Raw genomic sequence first — 13,948 nt, 5'->3', positions numbered from 1 at the left:
AATCAGTAAAACTGATTTTATTAAAGGGGAGGAGAGGTAAGAAGAGAAAAGGGAGGAAGGGCGGAGGGAGAGACATAAAGACAGAGAAAAGACAAATACAAATTACTGGTATTGAGAATGAAGTGAGTTCATCAATGCAATATCGACAACATTATGCTCATAAATTCAACTTAGATGAACGCATAACACATAAAACATAAACAAAGGTCACATAAGAGAAACAACCTGAATGACCAGGTTTATTGGGGCTCATACAATTTATCACAATACATAGATCAATTGTGTAAAGCACATCTATACATTTGTTGCCCTCATCATTCCCAAAATTCTCTTGCCTCCTGGGTTCCCGGAATCCGCTCATCTTCCTTCCCCCCCACCTTCCCTTCCCCCTCCCCTTTCCCCCATGCCCCCCTAATAATTTATAAATTATTCTTGTATCTTGCATTACACTGTCCGGCGCCTCCCCTCACCCACCCCGCTGTGCCCGTCCCCCAGAGAGGAGGCCATACGCGGCTCCCTGTGATCCATTCCCCCTTGCTACCTCCCCCTTCCCTCCTGGTATCGCCACCGTCGCCCCCGGTTCCGAGAGGCTCCTCCGTCCTAGATTCCCTGCGCTTCCAACTCCCATCTGCACCGCTGTGTATCATCTGGTCTAACCAGGTCTGCAAGGCGAAACTGGGGTCCTGGTAGTTGGGGGGAGGAAGCGTTCAAGAACTAGAGGAAGGTTGTGAGTTTAAAGAAATTTGTGAGTTTATTAAAGAAATGTAATTTGTACTTAAAACATTCCCACAAAGCAAACTCTGGGCTCAACAGAATTTCTATCTGAAGGAGCTTGTACAATATCTAATTTTTCCAGAAAACTTGAGAGGAGTGAATGCATTGTAGTTTATTTTAAAAGGGTAACGTTACTTGATACCTTGGACATAGAGATATAAAAAGTTAAATATGTAATGTCTTTCATGAGTGTAGAAGACACAAAAATTCTTAAGGAAAATTTCAGCAAATTTCACGCAACAATATATAAAAAAGGTTGATACATCCAGACCATGTGGGTTTTATCCCATAAATTCCCAAATTGGTTAACATTTGACAATAAACAAATTTGATCCACTAAAACACAAAGCAAAACAAAACAATGGTTTAAATAGATTAAAAAGTGCATTTGACAAAAGCGCAATATCCATTCCTAATGAAAACTATCATTAGAAATTCCCTCAATCTGATAAATGGTTTCTGGGTGGTTTAAAAAACAAAACAAAACAAAACACCTGCCACTAAAGTCAGAAACAAGACAAGGACATCGGCTCTCATCATACAATAGAATAAGATAAGCAATAAAACACATCCAGTTTGAAAAGAGAGCAACATAACTGTCTTCCTTTGAAAAATACTTGATTGTCCTAAGATCACCCAAAATCTAAATGCCATTAGACCTAGTACATTTAGCAGTTCTGAGTACTATTCTAAAAGCCAACAACAAAATTACTGGAGACAGAAAATTTCAAAGCTAGTACCACATGTAACAGCACCAAAGAAGATAAAATATTCCTATTTGAAAAAAAGTGTGCAAGGCCAGTACAGTATTTGATAGTAACAAAAGAGTATCCTAATAAATTTAGTTTAAGCTATAGTAAAATAAAAGATATATGTATGTTTCATTTTGTTTATGATTTTTCTGTTTTAACTAACAGGCCATCTATAGTTTCAAATGTCACAGCATTCCTAATTATCTGCTGAAAAGCATGGATGTTGCTTTGAGAACTAAGGTGCGCCTAATACAAGCCAATTGCCTCATATACATGTGAAAGTTGGACACTGCATTAGGAATTATGGTGCTGTTGGAAGAATATTCAAAGTAGTATGCACTGCTCGAAGAACAAATAAATATGTCCTGGAATAAGTACAGCCAGATTGTTCCTTAGAGGTGAATATGGTAATACTTTGAACAGACCAGTCCTCGGGGAAGGTCACCATGCTTGGTAAAGTGGAAGGGCAGTCAAACAATGGAGACCATTGACAAAATACATCAACACAGTGGCTGCAACAATAGGTTCAACCAAAGGAACAATTGTGAGGATGGCACAGAACTAAGCAGTGTTTCATTTCATTGTACGTGGGTCAGTATGAGTTGGAACTGAACATACGGCATCTAACAGCATTATCATCATCTATTGAACCACTTCACACTTGAGAAGTTAACAATATATGTGATTCATTAATTCTATGTGAAATATGATGTTCAAAAATTGTAACTCATATTTTTAAAGTTTTCAGGTATTACAGGAAGATACAGCCATTTACAAAGAATCTTGACAAAAACATGGCGAGAGCAGCTTTTACTTTCACTTGTATTACTGAATGCAAACAAGAGTGTAAAGTAAAAAGAAGCTGCATTATTCACATGGGTGACCCTTTGTTCACAGGGGTATTAAAGAAACAACAGTTCATTAATTTGTCCATGGAAGAAAATGACTAATGCATGGAAAAAATGTAGTAAATTTAAGTTTCAAATGTCAAGATAATCAATGATATAATGTTAAGGTTATGTTAAGTTAATATTATCTTATTAATGAACATTCATCAGTGCATATGCAAATAGACAAGCTACCTTCAACAGTTATGGTCTGCATTTGTATGAGTGGTGGTAGTGGTACCCCAATGTTCTACACTTACTTAACTTTTAATACTCAACGTTATTTTCTCAACAGACAAAACAAAATCATAAATAAGGATTTTATAGTTTTGTAAATAGATAGGATCACAAGTAAGCAATAATTAGAAATTATTTGTTAACCTTTTTAATAATTTTTTTAAAATCCCTTACCGGTATCTATGAACAAATATACCCTTAAAAATAGAGTTCATCATATTTTCAATTTCATCTTGATTTTCTTGTAGCTGAAACAAAAAACAAAAAAATTAAAGTACTACTCAATACTTAATTCCTGTTTTAGTTTCATTTGGATTACTTATTAATTCTTTTACTCATTTATTATAATCACCAGTATACTTACATTATTTTCACAGCTTTACTACATTGGCTTTATTTATTTCGCTAGTTCAAACACACACGCACACACACTCCCACACACACACACTCCCACATACATTGATAAACACGGAGAACTGGTGCAACCAAGGGTTCTAGTCTCCTAGTTTCAAAATACCACCTGTTTTGGGATAATGCCACAATTCAATGCTTCTGGAATGCAAGCCAGGTGCCAAACTTAGTTCTGCATTTCTACATAATGGATCAACTGGAATTACCACTTTACAAAAACTTTCCACTTCACCAAAAGTATCCAATTACTTTAGCCTGTATTAGATTAGCTTATATCACTGATAGTAAGTCAAATCCCCCAAACAGGAGAGGGGGACCAGGACCACTGCAAGGATCCTAACCAACAGTGGTAAAACTGGAGCAATAAAATAAAATTAACAAAAGCCGTTGTACAAAGTGACATTCAAGGTATTTTTCTTATTCTCATTTGTCCTGAATTGTCCATGTAGCAATATTGAAGAAAACAGTTCCATTTACTGTATGCGTAAGTTTAACAAATAAAAGTCCTACAGATTGTTTTGCTATATTATTTGTTTCAGGTTTTAATGAAATAAGCTTGGAACTACTTTTACAACAATTCATTCACATTACTAAAACTTACTTAAAGTTAAAAAAATAAAGTTTCTGCATTTATCATATAAAAAGAATTAAGAATAGATGTATTTATTTTGGTTAGCAATACTCACTGAAGCATACTACAAATATTTACTTCTATAGTACTTCATGTATTGCAAGGTTAAAATGTTAACGATAAGTTTCCTGTGGTTTGTCTTCTGTTGTAAATTATTGCTCACCAACAACAGCTTCTTTGTAGCCATGTAGTATTTCCTTCCCCTCACCCTCAAGATTAAAAAGTAGGCTAGTACTGTAGATCTAAAATTTTAATTTCGACTGGATAAATAAAAATGTTTTCTATAAAAATCCACTTTAAAAGTCATTTTTAACACATATAGGAAAATTTCACTTAAAAGAGGGATCAATCTTATTTATAGGAATACCTTACACATGAGTTTTGGCTTTGTCCTGGAAATGCAGTGTTGCAGAAATCCACTTTTGACTGAGCTAATAGCCTGACAACTACTGCAAAATCTAATTCCTTGATAATCTTCCCAAGGAAAGTAGTTCTGTGACTCCCTTCTGCCATTATGCAACACTCAATCACTGGATCAACTTTCTCATTTCATCTGAAAATTATGAAATCAAGCAATCTAACTTTTAAGAAAATATTTCGGAGAGAGGAAAAAAAGAGTAGCTGATACCAAGGACTCAAGTACAAAGAAAATGTGTTGAAAATGATTATGGTAACATATGTACAAATGTGCTTATTCAATTGATGGATTGTTGTAAGAGCCCACAACAAAATGATTTATAAAAAAGAAAACAATAAAAAACATAAACATAAGCCCTAATAAAGTAAATTAAAAAGCAATTCTGGTGGTGTACTGGGTTAAGAGTTGGGCTGTTAGCTACAAGGTCATCAATTCAAACTCACCAGGTACTTCCAGGGAAGTTGAAATATTCTGCTTGGAAATTTACAGCCTCAGAAAACAAAAGGAGCAACACTACTCTGCCCTATATTGTTGCTGTGAGTTGGCATCAACAGGATGGTAGTGAGTTTGGAATTTTGGGGTGGCACAGTTACGTGTTTGAAAGTTTGGTGAACTGAAACCATGCAGAAGTTTTTTAGAAGATAGGTTTGGTGATGTGCTGCAAAAGGTCACAGCCTTGAAAGACCTATAACACAGTTTTATTTCTGCACATTTGGGGCTGCCATGAGTTATATTTGATGATGATAAGTAACAACAACATATTTTCAAAAAACAAACTAGTTATGTAAAACTAACTTACCTCTTTGCGTTTCTGAAGTAGTAATTCTAACCGCTCATTGGCTCTCTTTCCAATCATTTTATTTCTCTCTGCTTCATACTGTCTCTGTGTATTATCCTGATGAATACTGAGGTTTAAGGCAACATTCACCAGGGCAGTCATGAGCTTCATGGCTAAAAAATAAAGGAAGATGCTATCATTCACCTATGATATGATTTTTACCCACCAGATTCCTAAAATATGAAGAAAAAGTGCATCAATTTTATGTTTTAAATTTCAGAAACAATTTAAATAAATACAGAGAAAAAAACCCCATCTTGTTGGTCTGCAATTCAATATTCTCATTCTCAGTGCTCTTAAAGCTTGACCTGCTGAGACACCACATGTAAAAACAGCTTTGATACTAATCACATATAGGACAGTTTTAAGCAGCTTCTTCAACAACTCTTTTCTTTATCTTCAAATATAGGCACTGGAGTAAGCATATACTATTCAAGCCTAGATCTTTTGGGGACCACCATACCTATACATACAACTACTTCCACAATATCATGAAAATATCATAACAAGTGCCTGCAATGCTAAAGTAAATTTGTGACTTTTTAAAATAACTGGCATTTTATTGGTTGTTTTCAGATCAGTACAGAGACATTATGAACAATTTGTACAGAATTCTTAAAGGTGAATGCCAAAATCCTAAAATGGCATGGTACAATTAGCTTCTAAATTCCAGTGACTTTCCAGCTTTGAATTTGGTAGTAAGCTTTTAAAAAGAGATTATCAAGTACCATTAATTCACAATTTAATGTCACATACTACACATTCTACCTTTCACAGCACATAACTCAATTATCAGGAAAACTGGAAGACCACAACCAAAAGTGTTACAGAAGCCACATAGTTTTGACAAGAACGCCATGATTACAGAAATGTTTTCAGACAAAATTCTGTATTTAAAAAAAACACATGGAAACAAAAACTTAAATGTTCAAGTCATACAAATGCATGACAGTGACTCCAAATTGTCATTAAGCATGTTTTGTATTAGGAATAGAAAAACTACTCCGGCCCTATCTGAATGTTATGTTGACAACCAAGACAGTCAAATCTTCCTACAATTCATAATCCCACTATTTTCAGATTGTACCAAAAAAGAGACGATCAGTAAATGATTTCACATCTTAAAAAGAAAGCATTTACAACAAAAAAATGGGTTGAAGTGGGATTTCCTCTTCCTTAAAAATGTTTCTAATGCAAATAAAAAACTTGCATTTACAAAATAGTTGCTAAAAACATTCCTCTGGTTTGTACAGGACGGGCCGGCCCACTGATAAGACACGGTACATAAACATTAATCAGACTTTGCGTCTTTTTCTCCAACTTCATCAGAGGCTGGATTTGCCTCGTTTTTCATTTCTCCCTTTTGGCAGGTAAATATTCTTCAGTTTCTTGGTTAGCTACTTTAGCCTGTTTTCCCTTTGTTCTATTTTTCCCATTTGCTCGAACTTTTCTGTCTGAAGATTTATATAACATTTGCTGCTGCCCTTTTTGGCTTCATCTCATTTGTGCAGACGCAGGTTTCGCTGACAACTTGCTGATCGCCTCTTGGGCCCCTCATTCACCAGCCCTTCCTCAGAGCTTACTTTTCTTTAAAGCAGTTCTCAACCTGGGGGTTGCGACCCCTTTGGAGGTCAAACGACACTTTTAAAGCTGTCACCCGATTTACAACAGTAGCAAAATTAGTTATGAAGTAGCAACGAAAATAGTTTCATGGTTGGGGTCACCACCACATGAGGAACTGTATTAAGGGTCACAACATTAGGAAGGTTGAGAACCGTAGCTGCAAGGCACCATGGCAGTGGGGAGGGTACTTCCTGGATGCTGTGGGGCACCTAGAGCTTTCGCAAAGCTGGGCTGCCTGGCCACTGCTACTCTACCTGCCACCCAAGCTGATCAATTTTTGATCTTTAGCTCCAAAGATGATCATAGTTCGGTGTTCCTCATCACAGTGAGGGGCACCACCTACAACTACTGAAATACTGGACAATCCTAACAAAATCATTAAGTTCATTAAAAATGAAAGTTCTAGGAACTTCCAATCAACCTACATTTGCCAGTCACAACATAAAAGTACAAGTGTTCACTTGTATTTGTAGATCCTGTTAAATATTTTCAAACTTCTGTTTCAAGTTCTTTTAAAAGCAGAAATTACAAAAACCTTTTATTTCTCCATCTATATTTATATGAAAAAAGTATAGAAAATATTGTTAAAGAATAACAATATTTGTATTTTTTCTTTTAGGTTAAGCTTCTACATATATGAATATTAAGTTATAAAACATAAAACTTAAGTACTTAGGGGAAAAATTCAAATACAAGGTGGTACTCTAAAAATCCCAGAATTTTTTCCAAAGCTATATATATTTTTTTTAACAAAACAACCCTATCAAACAAAACAGAAGAACCTTAACACTATCAAAGTACTCCTCATTATACTTAATACATTTGTCAAATATGCAATTCCACTCTTGGAAACATTTTCCAAACTCATATTTGGATGGCTGACAGCACAGCACCTCCCTCAATTTTTTTCTTCACCTCTTCTATTTTGTGAAATCGCTGTCCTTTCATAACTCTCTCATCACAAAAAGTTAGTTTCGAGTGAAACTGCTTTTATGAAAGAATTCACCGTGACCAAAGAGAACTTTCCCAGGCAACGCCACTGTGTGCACTAACTCAAAAAGTTGCTTGATGGCTTGTCAAACGGTAAAATGCATACTATGAAAGTTCCCTGAGCGGAGCTTTTTTCTGTTGTTTTGTGTGTGTGTGTGTGGGTGGTGGTGTTATACCCCCTCATATATTCAGAATTATGAATATATTTTTATTAAGCATTTGCTATTTCAATTTAAGTACATGTACCCACATATATAATGCTGTGTGTGTGTATGTATGCATACATTTAGTACAAAGATAAATTAAAAACCATTGCTACCAGGATACAAGTTCATACATGCATGGAGGTTTAAATTTGTCTCTAGTCAGTGGATGGTTGCAAACAAGTTCTCTCAGTAGTACACATTTTAGTTTTCTTAGGGTACCTTCAAAGAAAAAGTCCAATCAGAACAGTGGCTTTCAAGGAGAAATTCTGGGCCAAAGAAATTCAAACAGAGATGCCATCTCAGACGGTTGTGCTGTATTTGGATTTCCAAAGGAGCAATGTTGACAGATTTTCTAGGTTACAGCACACTAAAGGGGCTTATTCCAGAAAAGATGGAAAGAAAACGGAATATCGCACGGGTGAACAATGACCAGTAAAGTTGTGGCAAGAATTTTTTTCCCCTATCAAAATCATACACCTGCCCATTCAGGAAGGTAGCAAGGGAAACCTATCCCAACCTCTCTACAGTCCTGTTCTTAACCAAAGAGATCTCTTTTTGTTCTCTAAACTCAAAAACTATTAAAGTAACCTATCATTTGATAAATGTTCAAACTGCTAGTTTCATGTGGTATAAATTGAAGAGTGTCAAATTACTTGAAGTGTGTGGATATATATGGAGGATATGTTGAGAAAACACAGCTTCACATTTATTTAAAAGTTTACAGCAATATATATATTTTACTCATATTTTTCTTTTACACACACACACACACACACAAACAAACAGGTAGAGAACTTTGGTAAAGTCCACACTAAACAATTGCTGTTGCCCTATAAAAAAGTTTTAAATAAAAAATTTTAAAAACAAATATAAGTGTATGACCATTTAGGAAAGAACTTCAACAGGAATGTTTCTTTACCTGCAATACAATGTCTAAATAAACTAAAATATTCTGTGTTTTCAAAGGCAAGTTAGTAATTTTACAGGGTTTTGTGTATTGTCAGGATATCTAACTATTATAGTGAAGGCTAAACATATTTTAAATATTTAAAAATTACTCTATAAAAATTATAGCTGGAAAGAAAGGGAATTTGGAGTATTCAAATTTCCCATATGAGGGATGATCAGTTTGTAAGTCCTTGTCCTGAGCAAAATGAATCTAAACCAAGCTTAATTAAGCATATACATTTAGACTTCTAACCAAAATGATGACAACATCAAAGTATTGAAAATCGTTACAATTAGCACCAACTTTGGCTGGACTTTGCCAGAAGAAAGTGAGGTAGCGTTTTCTTGAATTTAATAGCTTTTACTTTCAGATATATCCCCAATTCTAAGTGCTATTACAGCAGGATCCTCTTTTAATCCCAGACATATTAAAAAAAATTTTTTTAAGGCAAAACAAAGGTTAGAAAAAAATTATGAAATGAAAAATACAATTTCAGAAAAATATTAGCTGCTATATGGCATCAATAAAATTTACATTACTTCCAGCAGTAAAATTTAAAATACATTTAAATTTTCATTTCATTTACCAACATATTGAAGGGACTTCAAAAAGTTTGTAAGTACATTGCAAAAGAATGATTCCTATGTGTAGTGATTACTTATTATATCCTACTGACATTACTAGTACACAATACCATTTTAAAACTGACATGCTTTTATGTCTATAGAAGTTCAGCCTTGGTACTGTGACACGGACTTTGCAGAGGCTTCTCCTTGAATACCAAGGGAAAAAATGCTTCATTAGCTCTCACAATTTAATTGATGAGTACAAAATGGTGAATATGTTTCATTAGTACAGTGTTACAGTTTTGTTTTGCAAATAAGTGTTGACTGAAAACTGTTTCTTATCAAGTTGATTAGGTAAGTACAAAACTGAAAGCATTTAGCAAAATTTTAACAGTCTGACAGTAATTTCATGTCAGTTCAATTTAATAATAATCAATTTTCCTGAGATCCATTTAAGTATGATATAATTTAAAACTGCTCTTCTATCACAGATAGTTCAAATAATGATTTAGCGTTTCTCCATTACTCTATTAATCTCCCAGATAATGAGTAATGTTCTAGGCGATAGGAAGAAAATGTCAAGAAGCCAAAGTACCTGCCATGTCCTCAGAAGCTTTTACCACTCTAGTGAGAAAGATAAAGACAATAATCAAAAAGATAATATGGGGGTAGGGTGGGTTGGGTAGGATGTGTGTATGCCAGTTAACATTAAATATTCAAAAAACAATTAAGTCTAGTAATAATGTTAGAGAGTGGTGGTCTTTAGATGGTTACTCAGGGAATCCCTCTGAAGAACTGAGAATCTGAGTATAAAGTAAGGAATAAACAAAACAATGTTCCAAGTATAATACATAAAAACTCCAAAGGTTATAAGTTAAATAACTTATTGTGAGGAGAGCATTTATAAAAGAATAAGGTGCTTTGTATACTTGAAGCATAGAGATAGGAGGATAAATTCTGAAAAGGAAACCAAAACTCACATTACAAAACCATTATTTAGTAGGGGAGGCTCAGGTTAGGATTCCAGAATTAAATCTAAGTGAGGTAAGACCTACTGGAGGGTCTGCTGTGGGTAAGAGGTGAACATGTTATGGAAGAGTCAGAGTAGAAGCAGGGAGGCAACCAATTTAAAAGATGAAAATAGTTTGTCAAAATTTTAGAATGACAATTTTAAAAGTTTGGGCCTTGATCAATTCAGGGAACTGATGATGCTGTCTGGGATTAAGATGATAGCAGTATGTAGTGATACTTAGACAACAAATATGTTTTGAAGGTAAAACAAAACATTTAAAGATTCGATGAGAAATTTTACAAAGGGAAGTACTATTTCAAATTATTGTTAAAGGAATTAATGTGGAGATGTTAGATAAAATATTTGAAAGTTGACCTTCGAGCGCATTCTTGTTGTGGGGTGAGGACCCACGCATGCCTCTGAAAGAACTGATCCAGAGAGTGACTACTGCCTTGCCCATCCACGCAATCACAAAGAAGGGTTTCAGTTGCTCTGGCTGGCTGTGTTGACCAGATGGTTGCCATCTGCTTCGTAATTGCCTGGTGGGTGTGCTTCCACTCCCATCCTCTTCCTGAAGTGGCCTTTTGGACTCAAAGAGAGGAAGTTCACTTAGAATTGCAGAAGTTGGAGCAAGGAAATGGATTCCATGCTTAATGATGTGGCTGTCAGCTTCACCCAGGAAGAATGGGTTTTGCTGGATTTTTCTAAGGACATTCAATAGAAATGTGATGATGGAAACCTTCAGAATATGGACTCAGTTTTTCAACAGAAAAATAATAAACAAAGGTTGTGCCTGAAGAATGACTCCTAGACCTCCATCATAGGAGGACTGTATGGATGCAATGCCCTCACAGAGCGGCTCTACCACCAGGGTAACTTGACGAGAAGATATATGTTAGAGGGCCTCCATGAGAGTAAAGAATATATAGGAGAGAAAAATAAGGAAGTTCACCAGTATGAGAAAACTTTCTACTGGATTGTAGATCGCCCTAGGCCTAAGAGAACTCATGCTGAAGTAAATCCTTCTAAATGTCATGAGTGTGGAAAAGCCTTCCTGGTTCATACATCTGTGCCTCTGTGCCTCACATGAGATCATAGAATGGATACCAACCTTATCGACATATGGAATGTGGAGAAAACTGCAATTGCCCCTCTTCTCTGAAACCTTTTGTGAGAACTCTTCCTGGAGAGAGACTGTAAATGTGAGAATTCTGGAAAACCCTCTAGTGCTTCCTCACCTCTCACTAAGCATATAATAACTCAGTGTGCAAAGAGGGCTTATGAATATAAGGAATGTAGGAAAAACTTTAGTCCTTCCTCACACCTCACTAAGGCAAGAACTCAGAGTGGAGTGAGGTGCTATGAGTGTAAGGACTGTGGAAAAGCCTTTCACAATTCCTCTTACTTCACCAGACATATAAGTTCTCACAGTGGAGAGAGAACTTATGAATGGTAAGGAATGTGGGGAAATCTTTACTTGTTCCTCACACCTCACTAGACACAAAAGGCATCACTGTGGCAAGAGGACTTACTGATTAAAAAAATGTTCAAATGTCTTCAGAAGTCTTTCATCCTTTGCAACAGATCTTAGTAGGAATACAGGAGAGAAATACCGTGTTTCCTGAAAGTAAGTCATCCCCCCAAAATAAGACCTACTTACAGTTTTGCCTCTCACTGAAGTATAAGGCATCCCCCCAAAATAAGACCTCCCCGATAATAAGGCCCCTTGAAGCAACCGTAACTCTGGACTCTGATTTTTTTTCGATATACAATGGAGGACAGGTAAATATATAAAGACAGTAACCAGATTGATAGTTTCTTAGAGTTATGGCAGGGGGAAGTGGAGGGAGAGAGGGGATGTGGGAGCTACTGTATATACTCGAGTAACAGCCATCTCAAATATCAGCCAAGGCAACTAATTATACCGCCCCCCCAAAAAAAAACATAACAAAACCTGCATAAAGATGTGCTGGAAAATTCAACTTATACACGAGCATATACGGTAAAAATAATGAATACAAGGTAGAAGAAAATGTTCTAAAATTGAATGCGGGATGATGGCAAAACTCTTTTTAATATGCTTAGACTACCAAATCAAACTAAATTTAAAATAAAATAAAATAGAACTTCGAAGAGAAAAAAGTCCTGGTTCTGATGTCTATAATGGAAAGTTCTATCAAGTCTTCAAATTAGTCAACACTGATTTTATTTTAACTATTTTAGAAAATAGAAAACAAGGAATACTCCCAAATTCATTTAATGAAGTAAGCATAACCCTAAAGGCAAAGACATCACTAAAAAAATTACAGCCCAATCTCTTATGAACATATATGCAAAAATAAAAAAATTCTAACCAATAGAATCCAAAACTATCAAACCGATTACCATCCAGGCCATTCCAACTCATAGTGACCCTATAAGGACCTTAGGTCTACACTTGTGAGTTTCCAAAATGACAACTTTTTAAGGAGTAGAAAGCCTCACCTTTCTTTCCCAAGAGGATACAACAATGTAAGAAAACAATAAATAAAAATCACAACCAAGTGGTATTCACACCAGGTAAGTAAGAATTATAATCCATTGTTCTTAGGAATACTCGAGTCCATTCCAATTCAGAGACCTTCTGTACACTTCCTCTTATTTGTTCCACACTCGTTGTAGCGCCTGCATCAATCCATATAAAGGATGTTGTCCTCATTTTTACTGACTCCGACTTTATCAAGTATGATGTCTGTCTTTCTCCGGAGTCTGATAACCTGTTCTAAGTACTTGAGACAAAGCTTCAACTTCTTTGCTTCTATACCATTATGGCTGTCATGGTATATTTTGATATTCTTTCCCAAAATCATAATTCAAAGACAACAATTCTTTTTTGGTCTTCCTTATTATTTACCCACCTTTTGCATGCATATAAGGTCATTAAAAATATCTTGGCTTTGGTAAGGCCCGAAGTGACATCCTAGTCCTCAAAGTGACATCCTTGCATTTTAACATGTTAAAAGGGTTTCTTGGGGGAGTAGATTTTCCCAATGTAATATGTAAATATAATCCATTATATAAAAAAATAACAAGAGCCACATGATCAAAATGCAGAAAGGCATTTGACACAATCAAACACCCATTCCTGACATGAACTCTCAGTAAAATAGGAAAAGAAGGAAAATTCTTTAATATAATAAAGGGCATATTCCCAAAGCCAATAACCAACAATAGTCTCAATGGAAAGAGACTGCAACTATTCCACTTAGGAATGGCAACCAGACTAAAATGCCTTTAACAACCATTCCTTTTCAGTATTATATTGGAAAAATCAACAAAGTGGCAGGACACAGAAAAGCGAGATATAAAAGTAAGTCAAATCCCTTTACATCTATTCGGCCTACCTGCCCCTTACAAGAAAAAAAAAAATATCAGTACTCCCCTGGCAATTAAAAACTTACGTACTATAACCCACAATTCTAGATAAAGTGAAGGCATCTTTCCAGTACTGCCCACAGAGGGCAGTATCACCCACTTTGGGGAAAACTACTCTCTCTATATATATGTTTTTTAATTGTTTTATTAGGGGCTCATACAACTCTTATCACAATCCATACATACAACTATTGTGTAAAGCACATTTGTACATTCATTGCCCTCATCATTCTCAAAACA

At 35.5% G+C, this 13,948-nt stretch overlaps 1 protein-coding gene across 1 annotated transcript in view; it reads right to left on the bottom strand.

Annotated features, from left to right (window-relative positions):
• The window catches only part of STAG1 (stromal antigen 1), a 296,042-nt gene that overhangs the window by 130,111 nt on the left and 151,983 nt on the right, over window positions 1–13,948 (bottom strand). The window contains exons 8-9 of the mRNA XM_045287455.1: window positions 4,910–5,061; window positions 2,825–2,898 (exon numbers count right to left, since the gene is read on the bottom strand). Of these exons, the coding sequence (XP_045143390.1) occupies window positions 2,825–2,898; window positions 4,910–5,061 (226 nt within the window). The remainder of the gene's footprint in view (window positions 1–2,824; window positions 2,899–4,909; window positions 5,062–13,948) is intronic.

This window comes from Echinops telfairi, unplaced genomic scaffold, assembly GCF_000313985.2.
Source record: "Echinops telfairi isolate 266 unplaced genomic scaffold, ASM31398v2 ScPeMD7_16;HRSCAF=60, whole genome shotgun sequence".
NCBI lineage: Eukaryota > Metazoa > Chordata > Mammalia > Afrosoricida > Tenrecidae > Echinops > Echinops telfairi.
Note: the sequence above shows the minus strand (reverse complement) of the source record. Positions and strands in the feature narration are given on the sequence as shown.